At 39.5% G+C, this 26091-nt stretch overlaps 1 protein-coding gene across 3 annotated transcripts in view; it reads left to right on the top strand.

Annotated features, from left to right (window-relative positions):
• The first annotated feature begins 641 nt into the window (after nucleotides 1-641).
• UNC80 (unc-80 homolog, NALCN channel complex subunit) overlaps nucleotides 642-26091 on the top strand; it is a 225526-nt gene continuing 200076 nt past the window's right edge. For all 3 annotated transcript variants that reach the window (XM_021703047.1, XM_044913394.1, XM_021703048.1), the window contains exons 1-6: nucleotides 642-802; nucleotides 1752-1800; nucleotides 4673-4829; nucleotides 5909-6210; nucleotides 15645-15768; nucleotides 18587-18660. In XM_021703047.1, coding sequence (XP_021558722.1) covers nucleotides 711-802; nucleotides 1752-1800; nucleotides 4673-4829; nucleotides 5909-6210; nucleotides 15645-15768; nucleotides 18587-18660 — 798 coding nt within the window. In that variant the 5' untranslated portion in view covers nucleotides 642-710. The remainder of the gene's footprint in view (nucleotides 803-1751; nucleotides 1801-4672; nucleotides 4830-5908; nucleotides 6211-15644; nucleotides 15769-18586; nucleotides 18661-26091) is intronic.

Below are 26091 nucleotides of genomic sequence, written 5' to 3' on the forward strand. Positions count from 1 at the left end.
CATCAGAAAACTTTCAAGCTTTCTCTGCCTTGCCAAGCTTGCTCTCTTCCTTGTTTACACTTCTAATAATTTTCATGTGCTCCTTCTGCTAAAACCCAAGGGTGGACTCCTGACCTCCTTGCTAGAGGTGCGAATGATGCCAGGGTTAGTGAGTGTTCTGCGGTTTCCCAAAGCTCCTCCTCCCTAGACCCTGACAATTCTTCGGATGCTGAGGTTGGGAAGCAGGACAGGGGACAGTCCCGGGGTGCAGCTCGAAGGGAAGGAAGCCGAATCCTTGGGGGTTGAAGAGGTGCGAGGGGATCAGCGTGCAATGCGGAGTGTGGACCTCTTGGGCCATCCTGCTGCTGTTCACCCTGTCCCCAGCTCTGCTCTTCCGCCCCACCGGCCCGCGCGGGCCGCTGTCCACAGTGGGAGGTACTGAAAGCAAGGAGCGGGCGCGGGGGCGGCGAGGCGGACAGCTCCTCCGAGCGCCCCCCTCCTCGCTCCGCGGCTCCTCCAGCCCTCCCCTCCTCCCGCAGCCATGTTCCACGCGCGGGGAGGGGCGGGGGAAGGGGAGAGGGACGGGGGATCAGGGCGGAGAGAGCCGGCTCTGCCTCAGGGAAGGAGGGGATGAGAGTTGGGGAGAGCAGCAGGAGGAGGAGGAGGAGGCGGCGGCGGCTAGCGAGGAGCCAGCGCTGGGTCCTGCAGTAGGACTCCCAGGAGCCACCATCATGGTGAAGAGAAAGAGCTCCGAGGGCCAGGAGCAGGACAGCGGCCGCGGCATCCCCCTGCCCATCCAGACCTTCCTGTGGCGGCAAACCAGGTGAGGGGCGCAGAGGGCGCGCCGCGGGCCACCCTGGGCTGGGGACGCTCCTGGGGCCGCCTGGGTCACCGCCACCGCCGCTGCCGCCACTGCTGCTGAGGCCGCGCCACAGCCTGCAGCTCCCTCTCTGGGGCTGGAAAGCAAGCCCTCTGCACCTGCTTAAAAACACGCATTTAAAAAATATTTCCGTGAAGTTTGGCGACAAGCAGATTGGCAGTTGAATAAATATATACATTATTTAGGGGGTGGGAGGGCAGAAAGCCTAGGAAGAGGGGGCGGGGAACTAGGGAAGATCATTATGACTGGTTGTGCTCTTGCGTCCAATTTCCCCTCCATCTCCTGCTTTAATTCCAGGCCGGTGACCTGTTGTTTTTCCAGCTCCTGTTTGGCGAATATCAGCTATGCCCACTTGTTAACCATTTTTGCTCGGATTCAGCCACTGTAGTCTTCCTGGTTCAAGACCCTGAGGAGGATGATTTTTTATAAGCATTTCTTTTTCCTGGAAAGACCTTTGAAACCTATTCTAATAAACAAGAAACAAGATTTCCATTATTATTATTATTATTTATTATTATTATTATTTTAGAAATTTATCAGATAAAAAATTAGGTTCTGGAAATCACACCCCACAAACTGTTCATTTTTAGTTTTTAATATAATTATACACATGAGCAAGACACCACTCCTGACCAATGGCAATTTGGAATCTGATTAGGGAAAAGTCCTCAGAATAAGAGTGGATACAGAAAATGTGGAGAGCCACATCTCTTTCATACATGTAATTACACATGTAAAAGCAAATGTCATCAGCTGTTCAACACCTGCTCATTAACAAGCTATAGGGAGCCATGAAATTTGAGTTATATAGCGCTGTGTCTTATCCGTTGAAAAATATGTCATAAAGATGCTAATAATTTTATTATAACCACTATCTCTATTAATTTTTCAGTGCATTTTTGAGGCCTAAACTGGGAAAGCAGTATGAAGCCTCATGTGTGGTATGTGATATTCACTATTTAATGATTATTTCCATGTTCTGTGTGGTCATTTCAACCCAAAGAAAAGCATGAAATTGTACTGATTGTATAGATTAATTCGCTCAGCAAATATTATTGAACACCTACTAGTGCTAGGCATAGTTCTAAATGATGGGATAGAGCAATAATCAAAATACAGAGTTTGCATTCTAGTGGGAGGAAGCCAAGCCACTCACAAATAAGTAAAATACATAATAAGGCAGATAGTGATAAGCACTATGGAGAAAAATGAAGCAAAAAAGACTGGGGACACTGGCAACTGGGGGGGCGGGGGTAGGAGTGGATTCCATGTTAAGAGCAGTGGATAGGTAAGGTTTACCTGCTAATGTGACTGTTAGAGAAAACTGTGAAAAGAGGGAGGGAGGAATAGGTAAGGAAAGAGCAAAGGGGAGTAGCAAGTCTAAAGCATCTTATCTCCAAGTGAATAGAAGTAGAGCAGTAGAAGAAAGGGTGGAGAGGTTACAGAGAACCAGGTGGTGAAGAGCCTTGCAGGACAAGTATAAGAAGTCCATTCCTTCATCAACAAAATTGAGACTGTTATGGTGGAAGGTAAAGAGATGAGGGCCCATGAACTACTCAAAGTCATATACAGTTTTGAACTTATATGTCTTGCATGTTTTGTGCAAGTCTGAAAATAGATGATATAAAATAATTATGAAAATAAGCTATTAATATGTATACTCTATAGAGTGCACTTGTCCTGAGATTCTAAGGGAATCCCATATCCTTAAAAATGTCCAAATCACAAATTGAAAGCAAAAGACATGAAATCATGAAGCAAAAATGAAATGAAATTTTCATAGATTTCATTAAAACAGGAGCTCAAATAAAGACCTTCACATTTCACATATCATAACCTAAAAGGGGAAACCTACCCATTTAGGCATTGCCATGAAAATTTGCAAATGACTACATAGTAAGGAGTTCTGAAATGTGTTAGGGCCCTTAAAAACGATGAAAGCCAATTAGAGAGTTTTAAACAAGCACACAGGTACACACACTCAAATAGGAATTTGTTTTGTTGTATCTCTTGCCCTTCAAAGTTGCCACAGAGATATTTTAAAAATATAATCTTTTAATAAGGACCTTTTAATGGAATTTGTTGTTGTATTTAGCTCGTTAGAGTAATTTGACAGTTAAGAAATCACTGAGCCTTCCATAAATCATGCTTACAATTATACTAGCTTAAAATAATCCTGACTTTTCCCTGTTCTTGGCAAAGATCTGGCATTTTTAATGTAGTCATACAGTATCAAACAACTAAGTCACAGATAGAGAAATAAAAATGTAGAAAGCAGTTTTCAGGGTTTAAAAAATAAGAGTTATATTGGTAACATTTAAGAAGAAAATGACGTTAAGTACCCAGAGTGCCCTAATATTATAATATATACATCTCATCCTCTAAAATGTATTCAATAAGACTGTGTAAATTCTTCATAATCTTTTAATGCCCCACATACTCACGCTTTACTTAATGAATACTTAGATACCTGAGGGCTGAAGAACTTAAAAGCATTTGGATCTTACTTTATTCAGTTAAAAAAACAACAACAACAAAAAACCCATATCTCTGTTTATACTCCTTACCAAAACCTCATCATGCTTTTCATTATGAAGGTGAATTTCTTATTTTCCTTTTTTGAGTCAAAAAGTAATTCATTTTCTTCAGAGAATCTCTGTATTAATCCATGTCTTTTTCTCTGGTATCCTAATAATATCAATAATACAGCTTGAATACTTGGAACCTGTATTATGATCACTCTATAGCATACTTCCACAGTTTTCCTGATTACATAGGACATCAAGTAGCAATCGGGTTCAATTCATACAAGTCAAATATTTATTAAATTTATTTTAATACTTGGAATCTACAGTTTCCTTAACCCCTTATAATGATATCCCCCTCCCCATTCAAATAACAACAACAACAACAACAACTGGGAGTAGGTCACATTTGTCCTGGGATGTTTCACTCTCTGAAAGTATCCCTGGCCAAGAGAGAAGATTTAATAAACCAGCAAAGCTATGGCTTATTTCCCTTCATTCTCCTCTCCCTTCCTTCCTTTCTTTCTTCAACAGGTATAAGAAGTATCTTTATGGTTACAGGCCTTAGGCAAGAAATGCCTTGTGTCATGTTATTGCTAAGGACATGAAATAATTCAGAGACCCTCCCCAAATCAGATTTCTTGAAAGAGTTGTATCTTATTTACACTTGTTGAACATTGACACAAATTCCGTCCTCAAGGTGCTTTCACAAAAGACAATTCACTTCGTTCTGCAATTGTGACAGCCCCTTTGGATTCCTCAGCAGCATTTTATAAAATATTATATGAGTTAAATATGGTGGTGTGCCTTTTTTTTAGAGGAAGCTAATTTGGTGAAAATAAAAATCACTTAATAATTCAAGTCCTATATTTTATTTTTTTTATTTATTTATTTTTAAAGATTTTATTTATTTGAGAGAGAGAGAGCACATGAAAGGGGGGAGGGTCAGAGGGAGAAGCAGGCTCCCCGCTGAGCCGGGAGCCCGATGTGGGACTCAATCCTGGGACTCCAGGATCATGACCTGAGCCGAAGGCAGTCGCTTAACCAACTGAGCCACCCAGGCGCCCTCAAGTCCTATATTTTAAATCAAAAACCTAAAAATGGTTAAAAAGTAATGATCACTGACTCATTGTACGTTGACATGAAATGCAGTTTGAGTGCACTCTAAAAAATTTGATCCAGTGATTTGCATCTTGGTGTAGTACCTTGATCTCCAGTTTCTTGTCAGCCAGAATCTCCAATTCCTTATTTCACACGATTTTTTCTTCTTCTTTTTTGGTATCTACAGTCCTTTGAACGCGTGTTGGTGGAGAACAAGCTGCATGGCCTTTCTCCAGCGCTCTCTGAAGCCATCCAGAGCATTTCCAGATGGGAGCTGGTGCAAGCTGCTTTGCCTCACGTCCTCCACTGCACTGCAACGCTGCTTTCAAACAGGAACAAGTTAGGTTGGTTCTTCCGCATTCCTTCTTCATGGCATACAATCATCAGCACTCGAGCTGACATTTACTGGCTACTTGCTCTTTTCCCAGGCACCGAACATATATGATGTCATTTAGTTCTCATAAAAGCTCCCTCACGTGGGTACCACTGTGATCTCCATTTTACCAATGAAGGAACTGGCTCTCTTATTTTTAAATTTTAAATTTTACAAGTAATACATGAATATATTTTCCTTTTAAACATTAAAACATTACAGGGAAGCTGAAGACTATCACCCATCCAAGATGAGTTCCGATCCAATTTCTCTTTGGCCCTCTCAACTCCTAAAGCGACCCCTTGCACTTTATAGTCCATGTGTACGTGCATGCGTTGTGCATAGAGACTCTTCTTTTTTAGATTATCTTGTGGATTGCTTTTCTCACGTAGTAACATGTCCTAACATCCACCCCATGTTCGCACACAAGCTGTTTTCCCTCCAGTTCTTTCCCCTTATTTGGGTCTCTGCACAAATGTTACCTTTACCGAGGGGTTTCTTGGTCACCCTGTCTAAAGTAAAGTAGTTGCTATCTTCAGAGCCTGGGTTCTTAACCACTACACTGCCTATTTGGAGATAGATATGGATATCAGACTGAAGAGATAGGATGCATGCAGTTTCTCCTCCTATGACACTATGTTATTCTGCAGAGATTATAACCAGTTAGAAAGCCCCAAAACAAGAATGAGCCCTTCCAGGGATGCCTGGGTGGCTCAGTCAGTGAAGCATCTGCCTTCGGCTCAGGTCATGATCCCAAGGTCCTGGGATCAAGCCCTGCGTCAGGCTCCATGCTCAGCGGCGAGTCTGCTTCTCCCTCTCCCTCTGTGATCTCTCACTCTCTCTCAAATAAATAAATAAATAAATCTTAAGGGGGGAAAAAAAATGAGCCCTTCCAGCTGTGGTTGTAAGAAATATAGAGAAATGCTAGTGTATTCCAGGAAATCAAGCCACAGAGCAATGCAAGGATGTTCTTCCCACACCCAGAGTTGATATCCATTGTTCTGGTAGCAGAGTTTGTCTTAACTTGGCTGTGTGATTGTCCCCATGCAGGCCACCAGGATAAACTGGGTGTTGCTGAGACAAAGCTCCTTCACACCCTGCATTGGATGCTTCTAGAGGCTCCCCAGGACTGCAACAGCGAGCGGTTTGGGGGCACAGACCGTGGCTCCAGCTGGGGTGGCAGCAGCAGTGCTTTCATCCACCAGGTAGAAAACCAGGGTTCCCCAGTGCAGCCTTGCCAGAGCAGCTCCAATGATGAAGACGAGAACAACCGAAGGAAGATCTTCCAGAACTCCATGGCCACCGTGGAGCTCTTTGTGTTTCTGTTTGCTCCTCTGGTACACAGGATCAAGGTAAGGAGAGGGCTAGTATTAAGCTGAGGGGGGATGGAGGTGAGGTGAGCTTCAAATGGTATTTCCATATTTCCATATTTGGTTGTCCATGTCTTTATATGATCATGTGGCAAGCCAAGACATGGAGAGCTTAATTTCTATATCAAACCACTGAACATGATTTCAAAAATACAGTTCTCTGTGTATCATGTATCTACTTAAAAATCTTCAAAGGTTCTCCTGCCCGAAGATAATGCCCCACATATTAAACATGCATATAAGGTCAAGGAACTTTTAATTTATCATTTGCCATTCCCTCCTGACATCTTCATGATCCAGGTGTGGGAGCCATTCCCTGAATATATGCTTGCTGTTCGCTCTGCCCACTTTCTTTTCTCTGTTCATCTGATGATTCTTCAAACCTCAACTTCAATGTCATTATTTCCATGAAGCTGTTCCTCTGAAACTCCCCATGTAGACTGAGTCACTATCTCCTTTGTATTTCTACAGCGCCTTGTAAGCTGTCTCTATTATGATGCAGGTCTGGAGCAGAGGTTCTAAATGTCTTCTATGCCGTGGACTTTTTGACAGTGTGGTACAAGCTGAGAATTTTTTTCAAAATATTTCTCAAAGCATAAAATACAAAACATAGGATTACATGGAAACCAGTTGTACCAAAATGTAATTATATACAAATACCCCTTGGGTCTGAAAGAGAATATCATTTGAAACTACTGTACCACTACTCTCTAGCTGTGTGATCTTGGTGATATTACTTAACCTCTCCGATCCTCCACTGCATACAATTGTGGATACCTCTAACACAGGGTGAATATATGTGAAGACACAGAATAGTTCCAACACATGGAGAGAAATCAAGCTCTATTTGTTATTTCTGTGAATGAATAAATTACAGTATACCATCTGAATGCTAAGTTAAGAGATAAGAAGAAATTGGTATACTCAAATGTTCTTTAATAGAATATTAGGATCCTAATGAATATTTCAAGTTATATATATGTATGTATGTATGTGAGTGTGTGTACATACACATATGTAGGTGGTTGTGAGACCGTTAACAATCACTATAAGGAAAATGAACTAGTGAGTCTTTTCACTTGTTCTAGTTTTAGTTAAAATTCACTTTTGCTTGACACTGTCCCATTGCTGCCAGGAATAGAATTAAAATTACCTGTAAATTCCCAAATGCTTTGCATGCACTGGCCACATTGCCCATGAAACATACTAAAAATTTTAAATGTGAAATCAAATTAAATAGCTGCTTTAAAATCTTTGACTTTCCATTTTAAGAAGTCTTTTATGATGGTTAGACTTATTAAAAGCATTACTTTAATTGAGATCATCCCCTGGCTTATGGGACCAGTAGTCTAGGCTCCTACCCACCTTCTCGGCCCCATTTCCTGCCATAGCAATGGCCTTTCTGTCCTTCACTAACCTCCAAGTTCAGTGAGGCTCACCCTCAAACTCATTCTTACTTTCAAGTCCAGCACTGGTTTTCCTTCTGTTTGAAACATCAACCTCTACCTCCTCCCCTAAATTTTCATATGGCCATATCATTCTCATGAGTTTGCTCACAACTCACAATTCTCAGAAAGAATTTTCTTGGCAACTTCAGTGTCACTAGCACAGGACTATCTTTTTTCCACCCTCTCTTTGCACTTCTCAGTACCTGCAATTATTTTCTGTGGTTGTTTGCATGCTTGTTGCCCTTGACCCCCATAGAACAGAGTTCTTGAGCAAAGGGACATTGCCTGTCTAGGTCACACTGTATTTTCAGTGTCTAGAATAGTGTCTGGCAAAAATGGGATACTCGATTAATATTTAATAAGTGACTCGTTGAGTAAACCCAAGTTATTATCAGAAGCTGATCTAGGTGCTAAGAGTAGTGATTATATGTAGGTACATAGTCCTTAAAATGGAGAGGACAGGAAAGAAGCCTTCTTTAAATAATGATCCCATAAAGATGTCTATCTGTGGACAAATACCCTCTGGATTAAAAAATGTGGAAGTGCAGAAGTGACTGGAATGGCTGTAATTTTATTTGAAGACATGGCTGAGAGTTCAAATTTTGGAAATAGGCCTGTGTTTGAATCACACGCTTGTTGCTTCTTACTATATGACTTAGAGCAAGCCTCAGTTTCCCTCAAGTATAAATTGGACATAAGAATAGTTTTATGGGACATTGTGATGAAACATATGATAGTACTCAACATTATACATAAAAGGGCCTTAATAAATATGTGTTGCTTTTAGTGTTGGCATTTTTTCGCTATTGGTATTTTGTATTATTAGTGAAAAGGAAGCCAGATTCTCTTTCAGGGGAGACTATACAGACAGTTTCTGGCTCAAGACCCTCAAGTTCTACTTATGGCCTGGAGCATTTATGAGGGAGTAAGACAATGCATATAAAACACGGTACAGTAATTAAATCATAATAAACTATTATTATTAGCTGTTATTACTAGCATATTATTATTTCATCAATTTATTATCTCTATGAAGGAAATATTGTTCCCGATGCTATAGGGAATAAAAAATATTAATGAGTCAATAAATTTCTCCAAAAGGCTTTTTCCTTCTGAGCGAGGTGTTTGCTTTTTTAAGGAATATACAATCCCTAGACCAGGGTTTCTCAGCCTTGGCACTGTTGGCATTTGGGGCCAGATTATTCTTTCTTGTGGGACATTGCTGTGTGCCATGTAGGATATCAGTAGCATTTCTGGCCCCTACTCACCAAATGCCAGGAACACCTCCTCCCTCTAAGTTGTGATGGCCACAAATGACTCCAGACATTGCCAGGTGTCCCCAGTGGGTGGGCAGGGGGTGAGAATTGCCCCTGATTGAGAATCACTGCCTTTGGTCTTTCATTGGCCTGCTGGTTATCAGACCCTCTTGATCTCCACCTTTCTATCCATACCATACCCATGTGAACTGCTCCTCACCAGCACCATCAATGTCCTTTTTCCCTATCCTTCCTTTGCATTTGCCCTTCAAAATTCCAACCCCAGGTCATGACCAAAATCCATTTTTTCTACCCCTGACCCAGAGACCTGCATGCTCCTGGGGGAAAACCACACAATCATCCAGACTGGTGTTTCTACAAAGTTGTCATCTCCAACCCCTGTTTGCTGCCCCACTTGGCATTCCTTTTCTTGACGTTACTCCCTCAATTTGCCAATCAGCGCTTACACAGACAGTGTTATAGTTTCTTATAGGACATGGTGCTGCAGGAGGCGTGGGAGGCTGAAATCCAGGTGAGGCCACTTTTGAACTGGATTCACAGTCTCCTGGCTTGTCTCATAAAATCCATCTTCAACACTAAAGGGATCTATGTAGATCTGACCATATCACCAACATGCTTAAAGTAATTTGTTGATTTCTCATTATACAGCAAGTAAAACTCCAACTCATTAGTCTAGTGACTGGGCCTTCTGGTTACTTCTCCTGCCTCTGAGCTCCAAGTGCTTGGAGTCTCCCCAGGAATGTAACGTGCTTTTTTCCAGGCCTATTCTCATACTGGTCCTGCCACCTAGAATGCTCTCATGCCCTCCCCTCCTGCCTGGGAAACTCCTTCTCATCTTTCACAACTACATTCAAGATCCATCCCTCTCTTCCTCTAGCTTTATAATATTCTAGACAGATTTTTATTGTTATTTCTAGTTTATTATCATTATTTCTTTATGTGTCAATCTCTCCTATTAGATTCTGAATGGTTTGAGGGTGGGGAGTTATCATTGTATTCTGGATACCTAACATAGTATCTCAAATTCATAGGTATTTAATCAATATTTGTTGAATGAATTCACTCATTAATTAGCAAATTAATATAAATGACTCATCTTTTTATAAGACAGTGTATAATTCAATGCACATTTTTCTATTTTAATTAAGTTCTTATTTTAATTCCAGTGTGGTTAACATACAGTGTTATATTGATTTCAGACGTGCAATAGAAGGATTCAACAATTCCATACATCACCCAGTACTCATCACGGCAAGTGCACCCCTTCATCCCTATCACCTATTTCACCATCCCCTAAGCACCCCTCCCCCCCCCACCTCCCCTCTGCCATCAGTTTGTTCTCTATAGTTAAGAGTCTGTTTCTTGGTTTGTCTCATCCTCTCTTTCTTTGCTCATTTATTTTGTTTCTTAAATTTCACATGAGTGAAATCATATATTTGTCTCTGACTTATTTCACTTAGCATTGTATTCTCTAGCTCCATCCATGTCATTGCAAATGGCAAGATTCCACTCTTTTTATGGCTGAATAATGTTCCATTGTGTATCTATATACCACATCTTCTTTATCCCTTCAACTATTGATGGACACTTGGGCTGCTTCCATAATCTGGCTATTGTAAATAATACTGCAAAAAATATAGAGGCACATGTATCCCTTTGATTGATTGATTGATTGATTGATTGGGTAAATACCCAGTAGTGTGATTACTGGATCATAGGGTAGTTCTAGTTTTAACGTTTTGAGGAACCTCCATACCGTTTTCCACAGTGGCTACAAGTTTACATTCCCACCAGCAGTGTGAGAGGGTTCCTGTTTCTTCACATCCTTACCAACACTTGTTGTTTCTTGTGTTTTTGATTTTAGCCATTCTGACAGATGTGAGGTGATATCTCATTGTGGTTTTGATTTGCATTTCCCTGGTGGTGAGTGAGCTTGAGCATCTTTTCATGTATTTGTTGGCCTTCTGTATGTCTTCTTTGGAGAAATGTCTATTCATGTCTTCTGCTGTTTTTTAATTGGATTACTTTTTCTTGGGGTGTTGAGTTTTATAAGTTCTTTATATGTTTTGGATACTAACCCTTTATCCGATATGTCATTTGCAAATATCTTCTCCCATTCAGTAGGTTGCCTTTTAATTTTGTTGATTGTTTCCTTCACTGTGTAGAAGCTTTTTATTTTGTGTAGTTCCAATAGTTTACTTTTGCTTTTATTTCCTTTGCTTCAGGAGGCATATCTAGAAAAATGTTGCTATGGCTGATGCCAGAGACATTACTGCCTATGCTCTCTTCTAGGATTTTTATGGTTTCAGGTCCTTAATCCGTTTTGGTCCTTAACCCATTTTGAGTTTATTTTTGCGTATGATGTAAGAAAGTGGTCCAGTTTCATTCTTCAGCATGTTGCTGTCCAGTTTTCCCAACACCATTTGTTGAAGAGACCGTCTTTTTCCCATCGCATGTTCTTTCTTCCTTTGTTGAAGATTAATTGACCTTATAATTGTGGGTTTAATTCTGGGTTTTCTGTACTGTTCCATTGATCTATGTGTCTATTTTTGTGCCAGTACCATACTGTTTTGATTACAATAGCTTTGTATTATAACTTGAAATCTGGGATTGTGTTACCTCCAGCTTTGTTTTTCTTCTTCACAATTGCTTTGGCGCCTCAGGGTCTTCTGTGGTCCATACAAACTTTAAGATTGTTTGTTCCAGGTCTGTGAAAAATGCTGTTGGTATTATCATAGGGATTGTATTACATCTGTAGATTGCTTTGGATACTATAGACATTTTAACAATATTTGTTCTTCCAATCCATGAGCATGGAATGTCTTTCCATTTCTTTGTATCGTCTTCAGTTTCTTTCATCAGTGTTTTATAGTTTTCAGAGTACTGGTTTTTTACTTCTTTGGTTAAGTTTATTCCTAGGTACTTTATTAGTTTGGGTGCAATTATAAATGGGATTGTTTTCTTAATTTTTCTTTCTGCTCCTTCATTATCTGTATATAGAAATGCAATAGATTTCTGTACATTGATTCTGTGATTTTAATTTATAGCTGCCTCAAGCCTGTCACATGAAATAAATCTAAAAATTCTGTCAAATATATTATTTTCAACTAAACTTAATTTAGTGAAAAATGCTGAGTATTTATTATAACTAAGGAATTTAAGTGTAATGTCATGATTTGATCATATTCACTTATTCCTTCAATAAATATTTATTGAGGGCCTAGTCTCTGAGAGGCACTACTCAGAGTGCTAGAGAAATAGCAAGGAATAAAAATCCAAGCCCTCAAGGAGGTTTTTATAAAATCCATATGTGTGAAGTAAACAACTTTAAAATTTAAAATAACAATAATTTTTAAACTCAATTTCTCTAAATTACTAGTAAACATATTTAGAATTATTTCATGCCATCATGGAAACAGGCTTTCAGTGAAAACAAGAAAGGCATCTGAAATGTGGAGATATTGATTCTACTAGTGTCTGTGTCTTCTGGTTTTTCTAAGGACCTCACTAGACCACCTGCCCCACAGCTGTTTCAATGATAGTGTCTCTTCTAGTTATCAACATTCTGGCCATGTGGGCATACATGGCATTAGATGACCCACTAAAGGGGACTCCAGAAGAGGAATTAGGGTCCCAGAGCTTATGCATTCATCCAACTTAAAAAGGAACTTACAAAGGAACATAGCAACATAAGAGGAGGCCATACCTTCTGCAAGTGTTCAAGTCTAAAGAATGATTTGATTTAGTTGGTGTTACTTGTGAAATGTAAACTATCTTTAATTAATCACAAGTCTGTATTGATGCTCAAGGGGAAATGCACAGAAAGAGATCTCAATTTGTCTCCAATAAATATAGAATCTAGTTGGAAATATATCAAAGGAAACAAAATAATAAGTCTCAGTGAGTGCTAACATCGATAGGGCCAGTGTTAAAGGCCCAGGTTTCAGTATAAGAGAGCTTACCTTTGGAAGCAGTGTCCACTAGAGTTTTATTTGTGCCAAGATTACTTATGAGGAACATGGAAAAGGACACTGAGCTCAGAAGCTATGAAATCATCAAAACCAGGTCAATTGAGATTTGGCTTCCTGCATTTCTGGAGACAAATCTGATAAACTTTGCTTGCTGTTAATCCCCTGCTTGCTGGATCTAACACCACACATAATACTATGTTCCATTAACTTTAAACCTTCCTGTCAAACTGTTTACTCAGTATCTTTAGTTGAATGTCTAACAGGCATCTCAAACTTTACATGTCTGTAACTAAGCTCCTGATATCCCCACACCTGCTCCTCTTCATCTTGCCTATCTTTACCAAAGCCAAAAATCTTTGACACCTCTTTCTCACACCTTCCACTTCCAGTCTGTAGACTGTGTGTTCAAAATGTATCCAGAATCTACCACTGCTCATTTCGCCCTCTACGAACTCTCTCCTGTAATCATCTTCCACCTAGATGATATTAGCTTCCCAAACCGTCTCTCCACTTTTGCCCTTTCTTGAACTATTATTAATAGCCTCAGTAATCCTATCAAACATACATCCAGTAATGTCACGCCACTACTCAGAACCCTCTGGTGGCTCCCCGTCTTACTCAGTAATTGCGGAAGCCCTTACTATCAGGCCCTATATTATTTGAAACTCAATAACTTCTCTGACCTTATTTTTTTCTTCTACTCTTCTGCCATTTACTTGACTCCAGACACACAGTCTCCTGGCTGTTTCTTGATAGACCAGGCATATTTAGGACCTTTGCACTTGCTGATCCCTTCTCATGGAAGGTTTTTTTTCTGAAAATATCTACATGGCAGCTCCTTAATTTCATTCAGATCTTTTTTACTCAAAAGACACTTTCACAACAAAGACTTCCTTGGCCATTCTGTCTAAAATACCAACACCTTGCAGGCACATCCCTTTGCCTGCTTTACTTCTCTTTTTGCACCTAGGAGAGCAGGGATTTTTGTAAGCTCTGTTCACTATTCTAGCCCAGAATCTAGAGTAGTACCAGGTATACAGTAGGTGGTCTATAAATATTTGTAGAATGAATATTGACAGAATTTGACCAAGTGCTTTATGTACTTTCTTAATACCTCCACAGGGAGTCCTAGATGCTTTCCCATCATGGGCACTGTTGTAGCTCCGGGATCCCAGTCCATACCTTACAGAAGAAACCTCTCTGTATCAATGTGTGGATTTCACCAGCCTTTCCAGCTGACACTGAACCACAATGATTCACCATTTGCAGGATCACTTTTCTTTTTTTCCAATTTCTTCCTACTTCTTATTCTTCTAGATTAGTGGTTTTCAACCATGACTACACATGAAAGTCAGCAGAGAACTTCAGAGTGATTCTAATTTAATCGGTCTGGGCAAGGGAGGAAGTTGAGACCTGGGCCTCCTAGGTTTTAAAAGCTCTCTAGGTGATTATAATATGCAAGCTAGGGTTGCAAATCCCTGCCCTGAGTGAATTCCTGGGTCTCAGTTGTGTTCATTAATCTGCGATCACATTCTCTGCTTCCATCTTTTATTTATTTTTTTTTTTTGAGAGTCTGAGTTGTTTAATTTATTTCTTTTCTTTTTTTAATTCCAGTTTGTGGCTGAGTTGTTTAAAATGTAATCTCAGAATGTCATATATTTGTACTTATACAATATGAGATTGCATTTTAAACATCTCAGCCTCTCAAAATGATGTAATAAGGAAGCGGAAAATGTGCTCCTTGGAAGAGACTTTAAATTATAGATAAACTGAGTGAGTATGGGTTGTAAGGTTAGTGCAATTCAGCAAGTGCTTGTTGAGCTCCTATTGTACACCCAATTTCTAATGCTGTGTTAAGCATTGTGATGATGTCAGGTGTTGTGGAAGGGGGGAGAATGCCTGATAGACCATCAAGGAATTAAAGATTATTAAGAAGGTAACATTACAAAACAATATACTAGAAAGGTCTATATATATGTTCCTGATTCCATGAAGTGCAAAAAAAAAGAGATATGTTAAAAAAAAGAGAGAAGAAGATAGCAGGAAGGGAAAAATGAAGGGGAGGAAATCGGAGGGGGAGACGAACCATGAGAGACTATGGACTCTGAGAAACAAACTGAGGGTTCTAGAGGGGAGGGGGTGGGGGGATGGGTTAGCCTGGTGATGGGTATTAAAGAGGGCATGTTCTGCATGGAGCACTGGGTGTTATGCACAAACAATGAATCATGGAATAAAAACTAATGATGTAATGTATGATGACTAACATAACATAATAAAAAAAAACCAAGAGATGGCCTAGAGAATACAAAGTCAAAATAGCCAGCATCTGAGGATATTGATTTAAGAGGGAGAAAGAAGGACAATTAAATAATTAAGAGGAATAATAATGACAACCACAAGAGATCTGCCAAGACTCTTGAAATAAACAGGCCTTGATCACTGCTAACACAAAACAATAATTTGTGTTTCATGCTTTGTCCAAAGCTCCATTTTAATTATTCATTTTGCCAAAAGCAGACCACCATGGTTTCCATGGTAATTGTGATGATAACTTAGGGCTACTGGTTTGCCCTAGAAACACTCATCTGAGTGATGAGAGAAGGTCTAGAAGATCAACCTACTTTGACAATAATCTTGTGAATGATACTAATCATTGCGATGACTGGCCCCTTCAACCAGTTATAAGCCAGTTATTGGACATAAATCTTCTCTTCCCCCAGGAATCTGACCTTACGTTCCGACTGGCCAGCGGGCTTGTTATATGGCAGCCCATGTGGGAGCACAGACAGCCCGAGGTCTCTGGCTTCACAGCACTGGTGAAGCCCATCAGGAACATCATTACAGGTTCGTAATTTAGACACCTGCTGGGACAGTGTTAGCAGACTCTCTCATATGCAGAAGTAAGGGTGATGGAATGATTTGCTCTTAAGAAACCAAGAGGAAGAAAATTTCTCCGGGGAGCTATGTTAGTGCCCCAGGCACAGGGCTCATTCACATGATGAGAAACTAAGCCAGGGTCACATGCCATTGAGTTGTGTGACTTTGGAGAAGTCATTTCAATTACCTGTGCCTCAGTTTCCTCATGTGTAAAACAGGAGTTAAACTTATGGGTTGTTATGAAGAATAAATGAATTAATTATATATAAAATTGTTTAGAAGAATGCCAGGTACATAGTAAGTGAATAAGCTATTATTATAATTATATCATCATAATCATCATTACAGGAAACAAAGTAACAGCTCCTTAACAATCTTGTCTTGGTGTTTATTTGCTATCAAAGCATTTCACTATAGGAATTGTCTAATGAAATAATCTTATTGGTGAATTGTAGAAAGACTAACACATGACAGCTTGAAAAGTACCTGAAAGGCTCATGCTTCACTCCAGATCTATCTCTTACTACGTATGTACCCAACCTGAGTGTTCCTATTTCTTTAAAAGGGAGAAAATAATACCACCTTATATGGCCTCATAGTGTGGAATAAGTAAGAATCCACATAAGGTGCCTATTTTATAGCTTAATAAATTCCATCTTTCTATTTCCAACCAAACTTTTAGCATTGATAATAACATTTAGAAAGAGATAAATTATCTGGTACATCTATAGATGCATGAGATATATATGTATAACTATCATTTGCTTACTTCCTAAGATTTTTCTGCAGACAGTGGAAGATTATGCATGTAAAAGAGTTTTGTTAGGGGAAGGAAATCATCAAGAAGTTCTTATCTATTTTCCCCCTATAATTTAACATACCTTTGCAAGGTACTTAATATGTTAAAGGATTTTCTAAACAAAAGAGTGCCATATTATTCATATATGTGATAAGATGCTTATAGTGACAATCATGCTTATTATTGTAATTCAAACAAAAGATGAAATTTTTCATATGTAAAAGTAGACCAATTAGAGAATTAATGTGTACAATACATTAACTAGTGAAATAAGTTATATATTCAAGAGTAACTTTGTCTGTCATAAGGTTCAAATAGCAAGGGACTAAATAAGTAAAAATGTCATAGCCAGAGGTGATCTACTTCAGATTCTATGGATGGAATGAGGTTAATTTCATTGAATTAAAACCATCTGAGAGTGAAGATGGATGTACAAGGTTAAAAGATTGAAAACAATAGAAATAAGAAAATAAAATATGTTACAGTAAAACAAAACTATTACTGAAAAAGACATCTTTATGTTGATTAAGGAATTTTTTCATATTTTAACGTCATCACTTTTGAATAAAGAGGTCACTTCACATTTAGGTCTCTCTCTCTGTCTCTCTCCCATTAATACATAAACTATCATTTAACAGATGTATTAAAACTATTAAGAAATCGTGTCCCTCATGAATCACTGGGGCTGTTCACATCACCATCCCTTGTTTCTGGATGATACAGTGGATTCTTTTCCCCTCTACCTGATGCCTGTGGATGTGAAATGGTGCCCAAGATCTGAAGTGAAATTAAACTCAGCTCAGACACATGGCCAGAAGAAAAAGCAGTGGCACGTGGGTGACACTCCCTGGGTCTCTTGTTTTGTGACCTCGGTCAATCCCTTTCTCAGCATCAGTTTGCTCACAGTTCCCATGTGGCACGGCCAGCTTCACTTCCCACTATTTCCCAATCCTCAGGAAAAGATGTAACTGATTTGATTCTTGCCATAGGAGAAGCTTAATGTGGTCATAAAGGCACAGACCCAGGAGCCAGAAAGCCTGGACTTGAACCTTCATGTGAGGGTCAAATGATCTTGGGCAAGTTAAACTCCCTGTGCCTTAGTGTCTTTATCTGTAAAATGGGTCTAATAGTATTCCATATGTTATAATAGGGTTATTGTAAGGGTTAAATGAGTTGAGACAGTAGTTCCCCTCCCCCTTATCTGTGGTTTCACTTTCTGCAGTTTCAATTCCCTGTGGTCCAAAAGCAGATGATTTAATCCTCCTTCTGACAAATTGTCAGAAGGTCAGTAATTAATAGTATGTCACAACACCTACGTCCTTGACCTCACTTCATCTCTTCACATAGGCATTTTATCATCTCACATCATTACAAGAAGGGTGAATACAGTACAATAAAGTATTTTGAAAGAAAGAGAAAGAAACCACATTGACATAACTTCTATTATAGTATATTGTTGTAATCATTTGATTTTATTAGTGATTATTGTTAATCTCTTACTATGTGCAATTTATAAATTAAACTCTATCATAGGTGCGTATGTGTAGGAAGAAACAGTATATTTAGGGTTCAGTAGTATCCACAGTTTGAGGCATCCACTTGCAAGAGATCTCGAGCAGATAAGAGAGGAGTACTGTATACGTAAAATGCTTTAAAAAGGATGTGGCAGATACTTGGTACTATACAGTATTTTTATTTTTTTTATTTTTAGTATTTTTATTTTTAGTATTGCCAAATTTTTAGCACCATAGCCTGTTGAGTCAGACTGAATAGATGACGAAATCTGCATTGTTATGATAACCTAGAAATGCAAAGGTTTTTTAATTGGTTACTTGATTCCTCTTATAACATATGCTATTAAATGTCTTCTTTCCAGGTGATAATATATTAAAATGTTTTTTTTAAAGAAGAGAACTGATAAAATAAAATGAGCTTATTTATCATAATCTTATAACATTTGTGATAGTATTTCTCCTGTCTTGGCAGCTAAGAGAAGCTCTCCTATCAACAGCCAAAGTCAAACCTGTGAATCACCAAATCAAGATGCAAGACATGGAGAGGTGAGTTTATTGTGATCGTGGGAAGAAAGGAGGTAGTCATTTCTTGGATGTAGTAGTGTGAAGGATAAGATGAGTTCTAGAATGATACTACTTGGTTTCAAAGCAAGTTCCTACTCCTGAATATAAATCTTTACGTAGTCTCTGGTTTTCTATCTGTCAAGTATGGAAAATAATTTTATACACTTTCCCAGTGTGGGAGTGCTGAAACAAAAGCATGTATGACTGTGCTTTATCTTTGTGGCAAGTGAATAATCAGTGGTGCTTTATCTCAGTGGCCAGTGTGTGATCAGTAGTGCTCTATCTAATGTCTAGTGTGTAATCTGTAGTGCTTTACTTCAATGGCTAGTGTGTACCATTCGATAAGTGTTAGTTATCATTATTCCTCCCCCATTAGTTAAAGTGTCCTCTTGTTCTCAATTATTAAATCTCCTTAATATTCTTTAGGCAAGCCTAATCTAGCTAAGATAATGTTGCAGCAGGTGGGGAGGAAGGAGTAGAAAGGAGGCATTAGGTATAGTCCTATCCCTTAAGAAATCTAAAGTTTAATGATACATCAAGACAAATCCACATAAAACAGAATATGCATAATAAAAAAGAATATAATTCAGTGAAAAATGTTCATGCATTCTTTGGTTTGGAAAAGAAAGAAATGAAGGCCAGGGTAGTTCAAAGCCACATGGTTAGAGGATTGGGAAAAGATGGCGGAGGAGTAGGGGACCCTATTCCAACTGGTCCCCGGAATTGAGCTCGATATCTACCAGAGCACTCTGAGCACCCACAAAACCAGCCTGAGATGTAAGAAGATCTGGATTTCTACAAACAGAATATTGCGGGCAGTTGGTTTTGAGGTACGAAGCGGGGAGCCGTGATTCCATGGGCAGATATCAGAGGATGATGGCAGTGAGAAGGAGCCTGGCCATGGGGATCCTGCACCACTGGTGAGCGATAGCCTCCTGCGCTGGGGACGGACACAGACTCGAAGACTGGTAGCAGCGGGAAAGGACTTCAGCGCAGCCCCCCTGATGGAAACTGGAACAGTAGGGGCCCCACGTGTTAATTGGGGGTGGCTGGTGGTTTTAGAAGCACAAAGGGCAGAGACATGCCCCGACCTGGAGGCAGGGACTGGGAGCGCTGTGGAGGGGCACACAACCCAGGATGCTGCAGTTTATAACAGCATGGACAGAAACAGAAACAGTGTGGCCTGGAGAGCTCACTGAAGAACAGACTGTGGTCTCTCTGCTCTGAGGCAGAGGGTTGGAAACGGTCTCTTCTGCTCTGACTCTCGGAAGAGACATGGAAAGCCGCCAGGGAAAGCTGCCAGAGAACAAAAGCCCTAAAAAACCGGTTCCCACTAAGCCCATCCCCCACCACAGGGGGGCAGGGCAACTCTGCCCAAACAGGGTTGCCTGAGTAACATCACGGCAGGCCCCTCCCCCAGAAGACAGGCTGGGAAAACAAGAGGCCAGCAACCCTAAGTTCCCTAGAAAACAGGTGCATCTTGCTTGGGTTGTGGTCAATAATCTGGATTCTATACATTCCCTCAACCACCCCTCAACAGAATGACCAGGAGGAGGAACACCCAAAATAGGAAAGACTCAGAGATTATGATTTATGCTGCAGATTTACAAATGGATGCAGATATAGCCAAGATGTTGGAGATGGAATTCTGGCTAGCAATTGTGAAGACAATAGCTAGAATGGAGAAATCAATTAATGGCAACATAGAGTCTCTAAGGGCAGAAATGAAAGATGAATTGGCAGAACTTAAAAATGCTATCAATGAGATCCAATCTAATCTAGATAATCTAACAGCTAGGGTAAGTGAGGCAGAAGAACGAATTAGTGACCTGGAAGACAATAGATAAAAAGGGAAAAGAGGAGGCCAGGGAAAAACAACTCAGAATCCATGAAAATAGAATCAGAGAAATAAGTGACACCATGAAGCATTCCAATGTCAGAATTATTGGAATCCTGGAGGGGGTGGAGAGAGAGAAAGGACTAGAAGATATATTTGAGCAAATCGTAGCTGAGAACTTCCCTAATCTGGGGAATGAAACAAACATTCGAGTCCTAGAGGCAGAGAGGACCCCTCCCAAGATCAAGGAAAACAGGCCAACACCCTTGCATGTAATAGTAAAACTTGCAAATCTTAGAACCAAGGAAACCATCTTAAGGGCAGTTAGGGGGAAGAGATTCCTTACGTACAGAGGGAGAAACATCAGAATAACGTCAGACCTATCCACAGAGACCTGGCAAGCCAGAAAGGCCTGGCAAGACATATTCAGGGTACTAAACAAGAAGAACATGCAGCCAAGAATACTTTACCTGGCAAGGCTGTCATTTAGAGTGGATGGAGAGATGCAGAGCTTCCAAGACTGGCAGAAACTGAAAGAATATGTGACCACTAAGCCAGCCCTGCAAGAAATATTAAGGGGGGTTCTATAAAAGGAGAAAGACCCCAAGAGTGATATACAACAGAAATTTACAGGACAATCTATAAAAACAAGGTCTTCACAGGCAACATGATGACAATTAATTCATATCTTTCAATAATCACTCTCAACCTGAATGGCCTAAATGCTCCCATAAAACAGCATAGGGTTGCAGATTGGATAAAAAGACAGGACCCATCCATATGCTGTCTACAAGAGACTCATTTTGAACCTAAAGATACATCCAGACTGAAAGTGAAGGGATGGAGATCATCTTCCATGCCAGTGGACCTCAAAAGAAAGCTGGGGTAGCAATTCTTATATCAGACAAATTAGATTTTAAACTAAAGACTGTAGTTAGAGACACAGAAGGATACCATATCATTCTTAAAGGGTCTATCCAACAAGATCTAACAATTGTAAATATCTACACCCCCAACATGGGAGCAGCCATCTACATAAGCCAACAGTTAACCAAAATAAAGAGTCATATTGATAACAATACATTAATTGTAGGAGACCTTAATACTTCACTCTCAGCAATAGACAGATCATCTAAGCAGAAAATCAACAAAGAAACAAGACTTTTGAATGACACACTGGACCAGATGGACCTCATAGATATATACAGGACATTCCACCCTAAAACAACAGAATACTCATTCTTCTTGAGCACACATGGAACTTTCTCCAGAATAGACCACATACTGGGTCACAAATGAGGACTCAACTGACACCAAAAAATTGAGATTATTCCCTGCATATTCTCAGACCACAATGCTTTAAAACTGGAACTCAATCACAAGAAAAAATTTCGAAGAAATTCAAACACTTGGAAGTTAAAGACCACTCTGCTCAAGAATGTTTGGGTCAACCAAGAAATCAAAGAACTTAAACAATTCATGGAAACCAATGAGAACGAAAACACATTGGTCCAAAACCTATGGGATACTGCAAAGGCGGTCCTAAGGGGGAAATACATAGCCATCCAAGCCTCACTCAAAAAAACAGAAAAATCCAGAATTCACCAGCTAACTCTACACCTTAAAGAACTAGAGAAACAGCAACAAACGATGCCCAAGCCATGCATTAGAAGAGAAATAATTAAGATTAAAGCAGAGATCAATGAATTAGAAACCAAAAACACAGTAGATCAGATCAATGAAACTAAAAGCTGGTTCTTTGAAAGAATTAATAAGATCAATAAACCAGACTTCTCCAAAAGAAAAGAGAAAGGACCCAAATTAATAAAATTATGAATGAAAGGGGAGAGATCATGACTAACACCAAGGAAATAGAAACAATTATTAGAAATTATTATCAACAACTATATGCCAATAAACTGAGCAATCTGGATGAAATGGATGCCTTCCTAGAAACCTATAAGCTGCCAAGACTGAAACAAGAAGAAATTGACAACATGAATAGGCCAATAACTAGTAACGAGATTGAAGCAGTGAACAAAAAACCTCCCAAAAAACAAGAGTCCAGGGCCTGATGGATTCCCTGGGGAATTCTACCAAACATTCAAAGAAGAAATAATACCTATTCTGCTGAAGCTGTTTAAAAAAATAGAAACAGAAGGAAAGCTTCCAGACTCATTCTATGAGGCCAGCATTGCCTTAATTCCCAAACCAGGCAAAGACCCCATCAAAAAGGAGAATTTCAGACCAATATCCCTGATGAATATGGATTCCAAAATCCTCAACAAAATCCTAGCTAATAGGATCCAACAATACATTAAAAGGACCATCCACCACGACCAAGTGGGATTTATCCCGGGATGTAAGGGTGGTTCAACATTTGCAAATCAATCAATGTGATAGAACACATTAATAAGAGGAGAGAGAATGTTCTCTCTCTATCCCATTCTCTCTCAAATAAATAAAATCTTAAAAAAAAAAATAAGAGGAGAGAGAAGAACCATATGGTCCTCTCAATTGATGCAGAAAAAGCATTTGACAAAATACAGCATCCTTTCCTGATTAAAACTCTTCAGAGTATAGAGATAGAGGGAACATTCCTCAAATTCATAAAATCCATCTATGAAAAACCCACAGCAAATATCATCCTCAATGGGGAAAAGCTGAGAGCCTTTGCCTTAAGATCAGGAACACGTCAAGGATGTCCACTCTCGCCACTGTTGTTCAACATAGTACTAGAAGTCCTAGCAACAGCAATCAGACAACAAAAAGAAATAAAAGATACTCAAATTGGCAAAAAAGAAGTCAAACTCTCTCTTTTCACAGATGACATGGTACTTTATTTGGAAAACCCAAAAGACTCCACCCCCAAATTACTAGAACTCATACAGCAATTAAGTAATGTGGCAGGATACAAAATCAATGCACAGAAATCAGCTGCTTTCTTATACACTAACAACGCAACTGTAGAAAGAGAAATTAGAGAAACGATTCCATTTACAATAGCACCAAAAACCATAAGATACCTCGGAATAAACCTAACCAAAGAGGTAAAGAATCTATACTCTAGGAACTACAGAATGCTCATGAAAGAAATTGAAGAAGACACAAAAAGATGGAAAAACATTCCATGCTCATGGATTGGAAGAATAAACATTGTGAAAATGTCTATTCTACCCAGAGCAATCTATACCTTCAAATGCCATCCTGATCAAAATTCCAATGACATTTTTCAAAGTGCTGGAACAAACAATCCTAAAATTTGTATGGAATCAGAAAAGACCCCGAATCATGAAGGAAATGTTGAAAAAGAAAAACAAAGCTGGGGGCATCACGTTGCCTGATTTCAAGCTATATTACAAAGCTGTGATCACCAAGACAGCATGATACTGGCACAAAAACAGACATATAGACCAATGGAACAGAATAGAGAGCCTAGATATGGGCCCTCAACTCTATGGTCAAATAATCTTTGACAAAGCAGGAAAAAATATGCAATGGAAAAAAGACCATCTCTTCAATAAATGGTGCTGGGAAAATTGGACAGCCACATGCAGAAGAATGAAACTCGACCATTCTCTAACACCATACACAAAGATAAACTCAAAGTGGATGAAAGACCTCAATGTGAGACAGGAATCCATCCAAATCCTAGAGGAGAACATAGGCAGTAACCTCTTTGACATCACCCACAGCAACTTCTTTCAAGATACATCTCCAAAAGCTAGTGAAACAAAAGCAAAAATGAACTTTGGGACTTCATCAAGATAAAAAGCTTCTGCACAGCAAAGGAAGCAGTCAACAAAACAAAGAGGCAACCCACAGAATGGGAGAAGATATTTGCAAATGACACTACAGATAAAGGGCTGGTATCCAAGATCTATAAAGAACTTCTCAAACTCAACACCCAAAAAACAAATAATCAAGTCAAAAAGTGGGCAGAAGATATGAAAAGACACTTCACTGAAGAAGACATACAGATGGCTAACAGACACATGAAAAAATATTCATCATCATTAGCCATTAGGGAAATTCAAGTCAAAACCACATTGAGATACCACCTTACACCAGTTAGAATGCAAAAATGGACAGGGAAAGAAACAACAAATGTTGGAGAGGTTGTGGAGAAAGGGGAACCCTCTTACACCATTGGTGGGATTGCAAGTTGGTACAGCCACTTTGGAAAACAGTGTGGAGGTTCCTCAAAAAATTAAAAATAGAGCTACCCTATGACCCAGCAATTGCACTCCTGGGTATTTACCCCAAAGACACAGATGTAGTGAAAAGAAGGGCCATATGCACCCCAATGTCCATAGCAGCAATGTCCACAATAGCCAAACTGTGGAAAGAGCCAAGATGCCCTTCAACAGATGAATGGATAAAGAAGATGTGGTCCATATATACAATGGAATATTACTCAGCCATCAGAAAGGATAAATACCCAACTTTTACATCAACATGGATGGGACTGGAGGAGATTATGCTAAGTGAAATAAGTCAAGCAGAGAAAGTCAATTATCATATGGTTTCACTTATTTGTGGAACATAAGGAATAGCATGGAGGACACTAGGAAAAGGAAGGGAAACATGAAGGGGGGGAAATAGGAGGGAGAGATGAACCATGAGAGACTATGGACTCTGAGAAACAAACGGGGTTCTAGAGGGGCAGGGGGTGCGGGGATTAGTTAGCCTGGTGATGGGTATTAAAGAGGGCACGTTCTGCATGGAGCACTGGGTGTTATGCACAAACAATGAATCATGGAACACTACATCAAAAACTAATGATGTAATGTATGGTGATTAACATAACAATAAAAAATTTTTTAAAAAATTATGAGAACTAAAATACTATGATAAATGTTTGAGGGTCTTAATACATAAATGAAGAATTTCATCTGTAATACCTATGGAAAGACAATGTCCTATTACCTGAGCAGAGTTGTACTTATTAGCTAAATGTCGTTAAAATAAGCTACTCTGTAAGAGAATGGCTGCATTTGTGCTTAACAAATCGAAATAAAGGTCATCATCTCCAACTGGAAAAATGTATCCCATCCTCCTTTAATGAGTGACAGAAAGACCTGAAACTTGTGCTTCGATTCTCATTTTCTGGCTTCAGTTTGATCAGCTCTTACTAACCTGGTTTCCAGCTCAGGCCCTACTCAGCTCACCTCAGTATTGGCACATCTTTGATGAGTTGGTGGTTTGTAACTCTTCTACAGATCCTGGGTATGTGAGGTGAAAAAGAAAAGAATCAAGGGAAAAATGAAATAAAGTTTATGAAAGTATTTAGCTGAATGCTTAAAATAATAGACATGGTTCTCTAGAAGTCTTTTTCCATTCGCTCTTAGATGAAAGCAAAATCCCTTGGTCTATGACCTTGTAGTTAGCTATGCTATAAAGAAAAATGTTCAATTTAAAAAAAAAAAAAGTATGTACTATGATGGCTAATTCTAGAGGATGTACCTGAAGGAAAAAGAAAGGAAGGAAGGAAGGAGGGGAGGAAGGAAGGAAGGAAGGAAGGAGGGGAGGAAGGAAGGAAGGAAGGAAGGAAGGAAGGAAGGAAGGAAGGAAGG

This window comes from Neomonachus schauinslandi, chromosome 3 (assembly GCF_002201575.2).
Source record: "Neomonachus schauinslandi chromosome 3, ASM220157v2, whole genome shotgun sequence".
Lineage (NCBI taxonomy): Eukaryota > Metazoa > Chordata > Mammalia > Carnivora > Phocidae > Neomonachus > Neomonachus schauinslandi.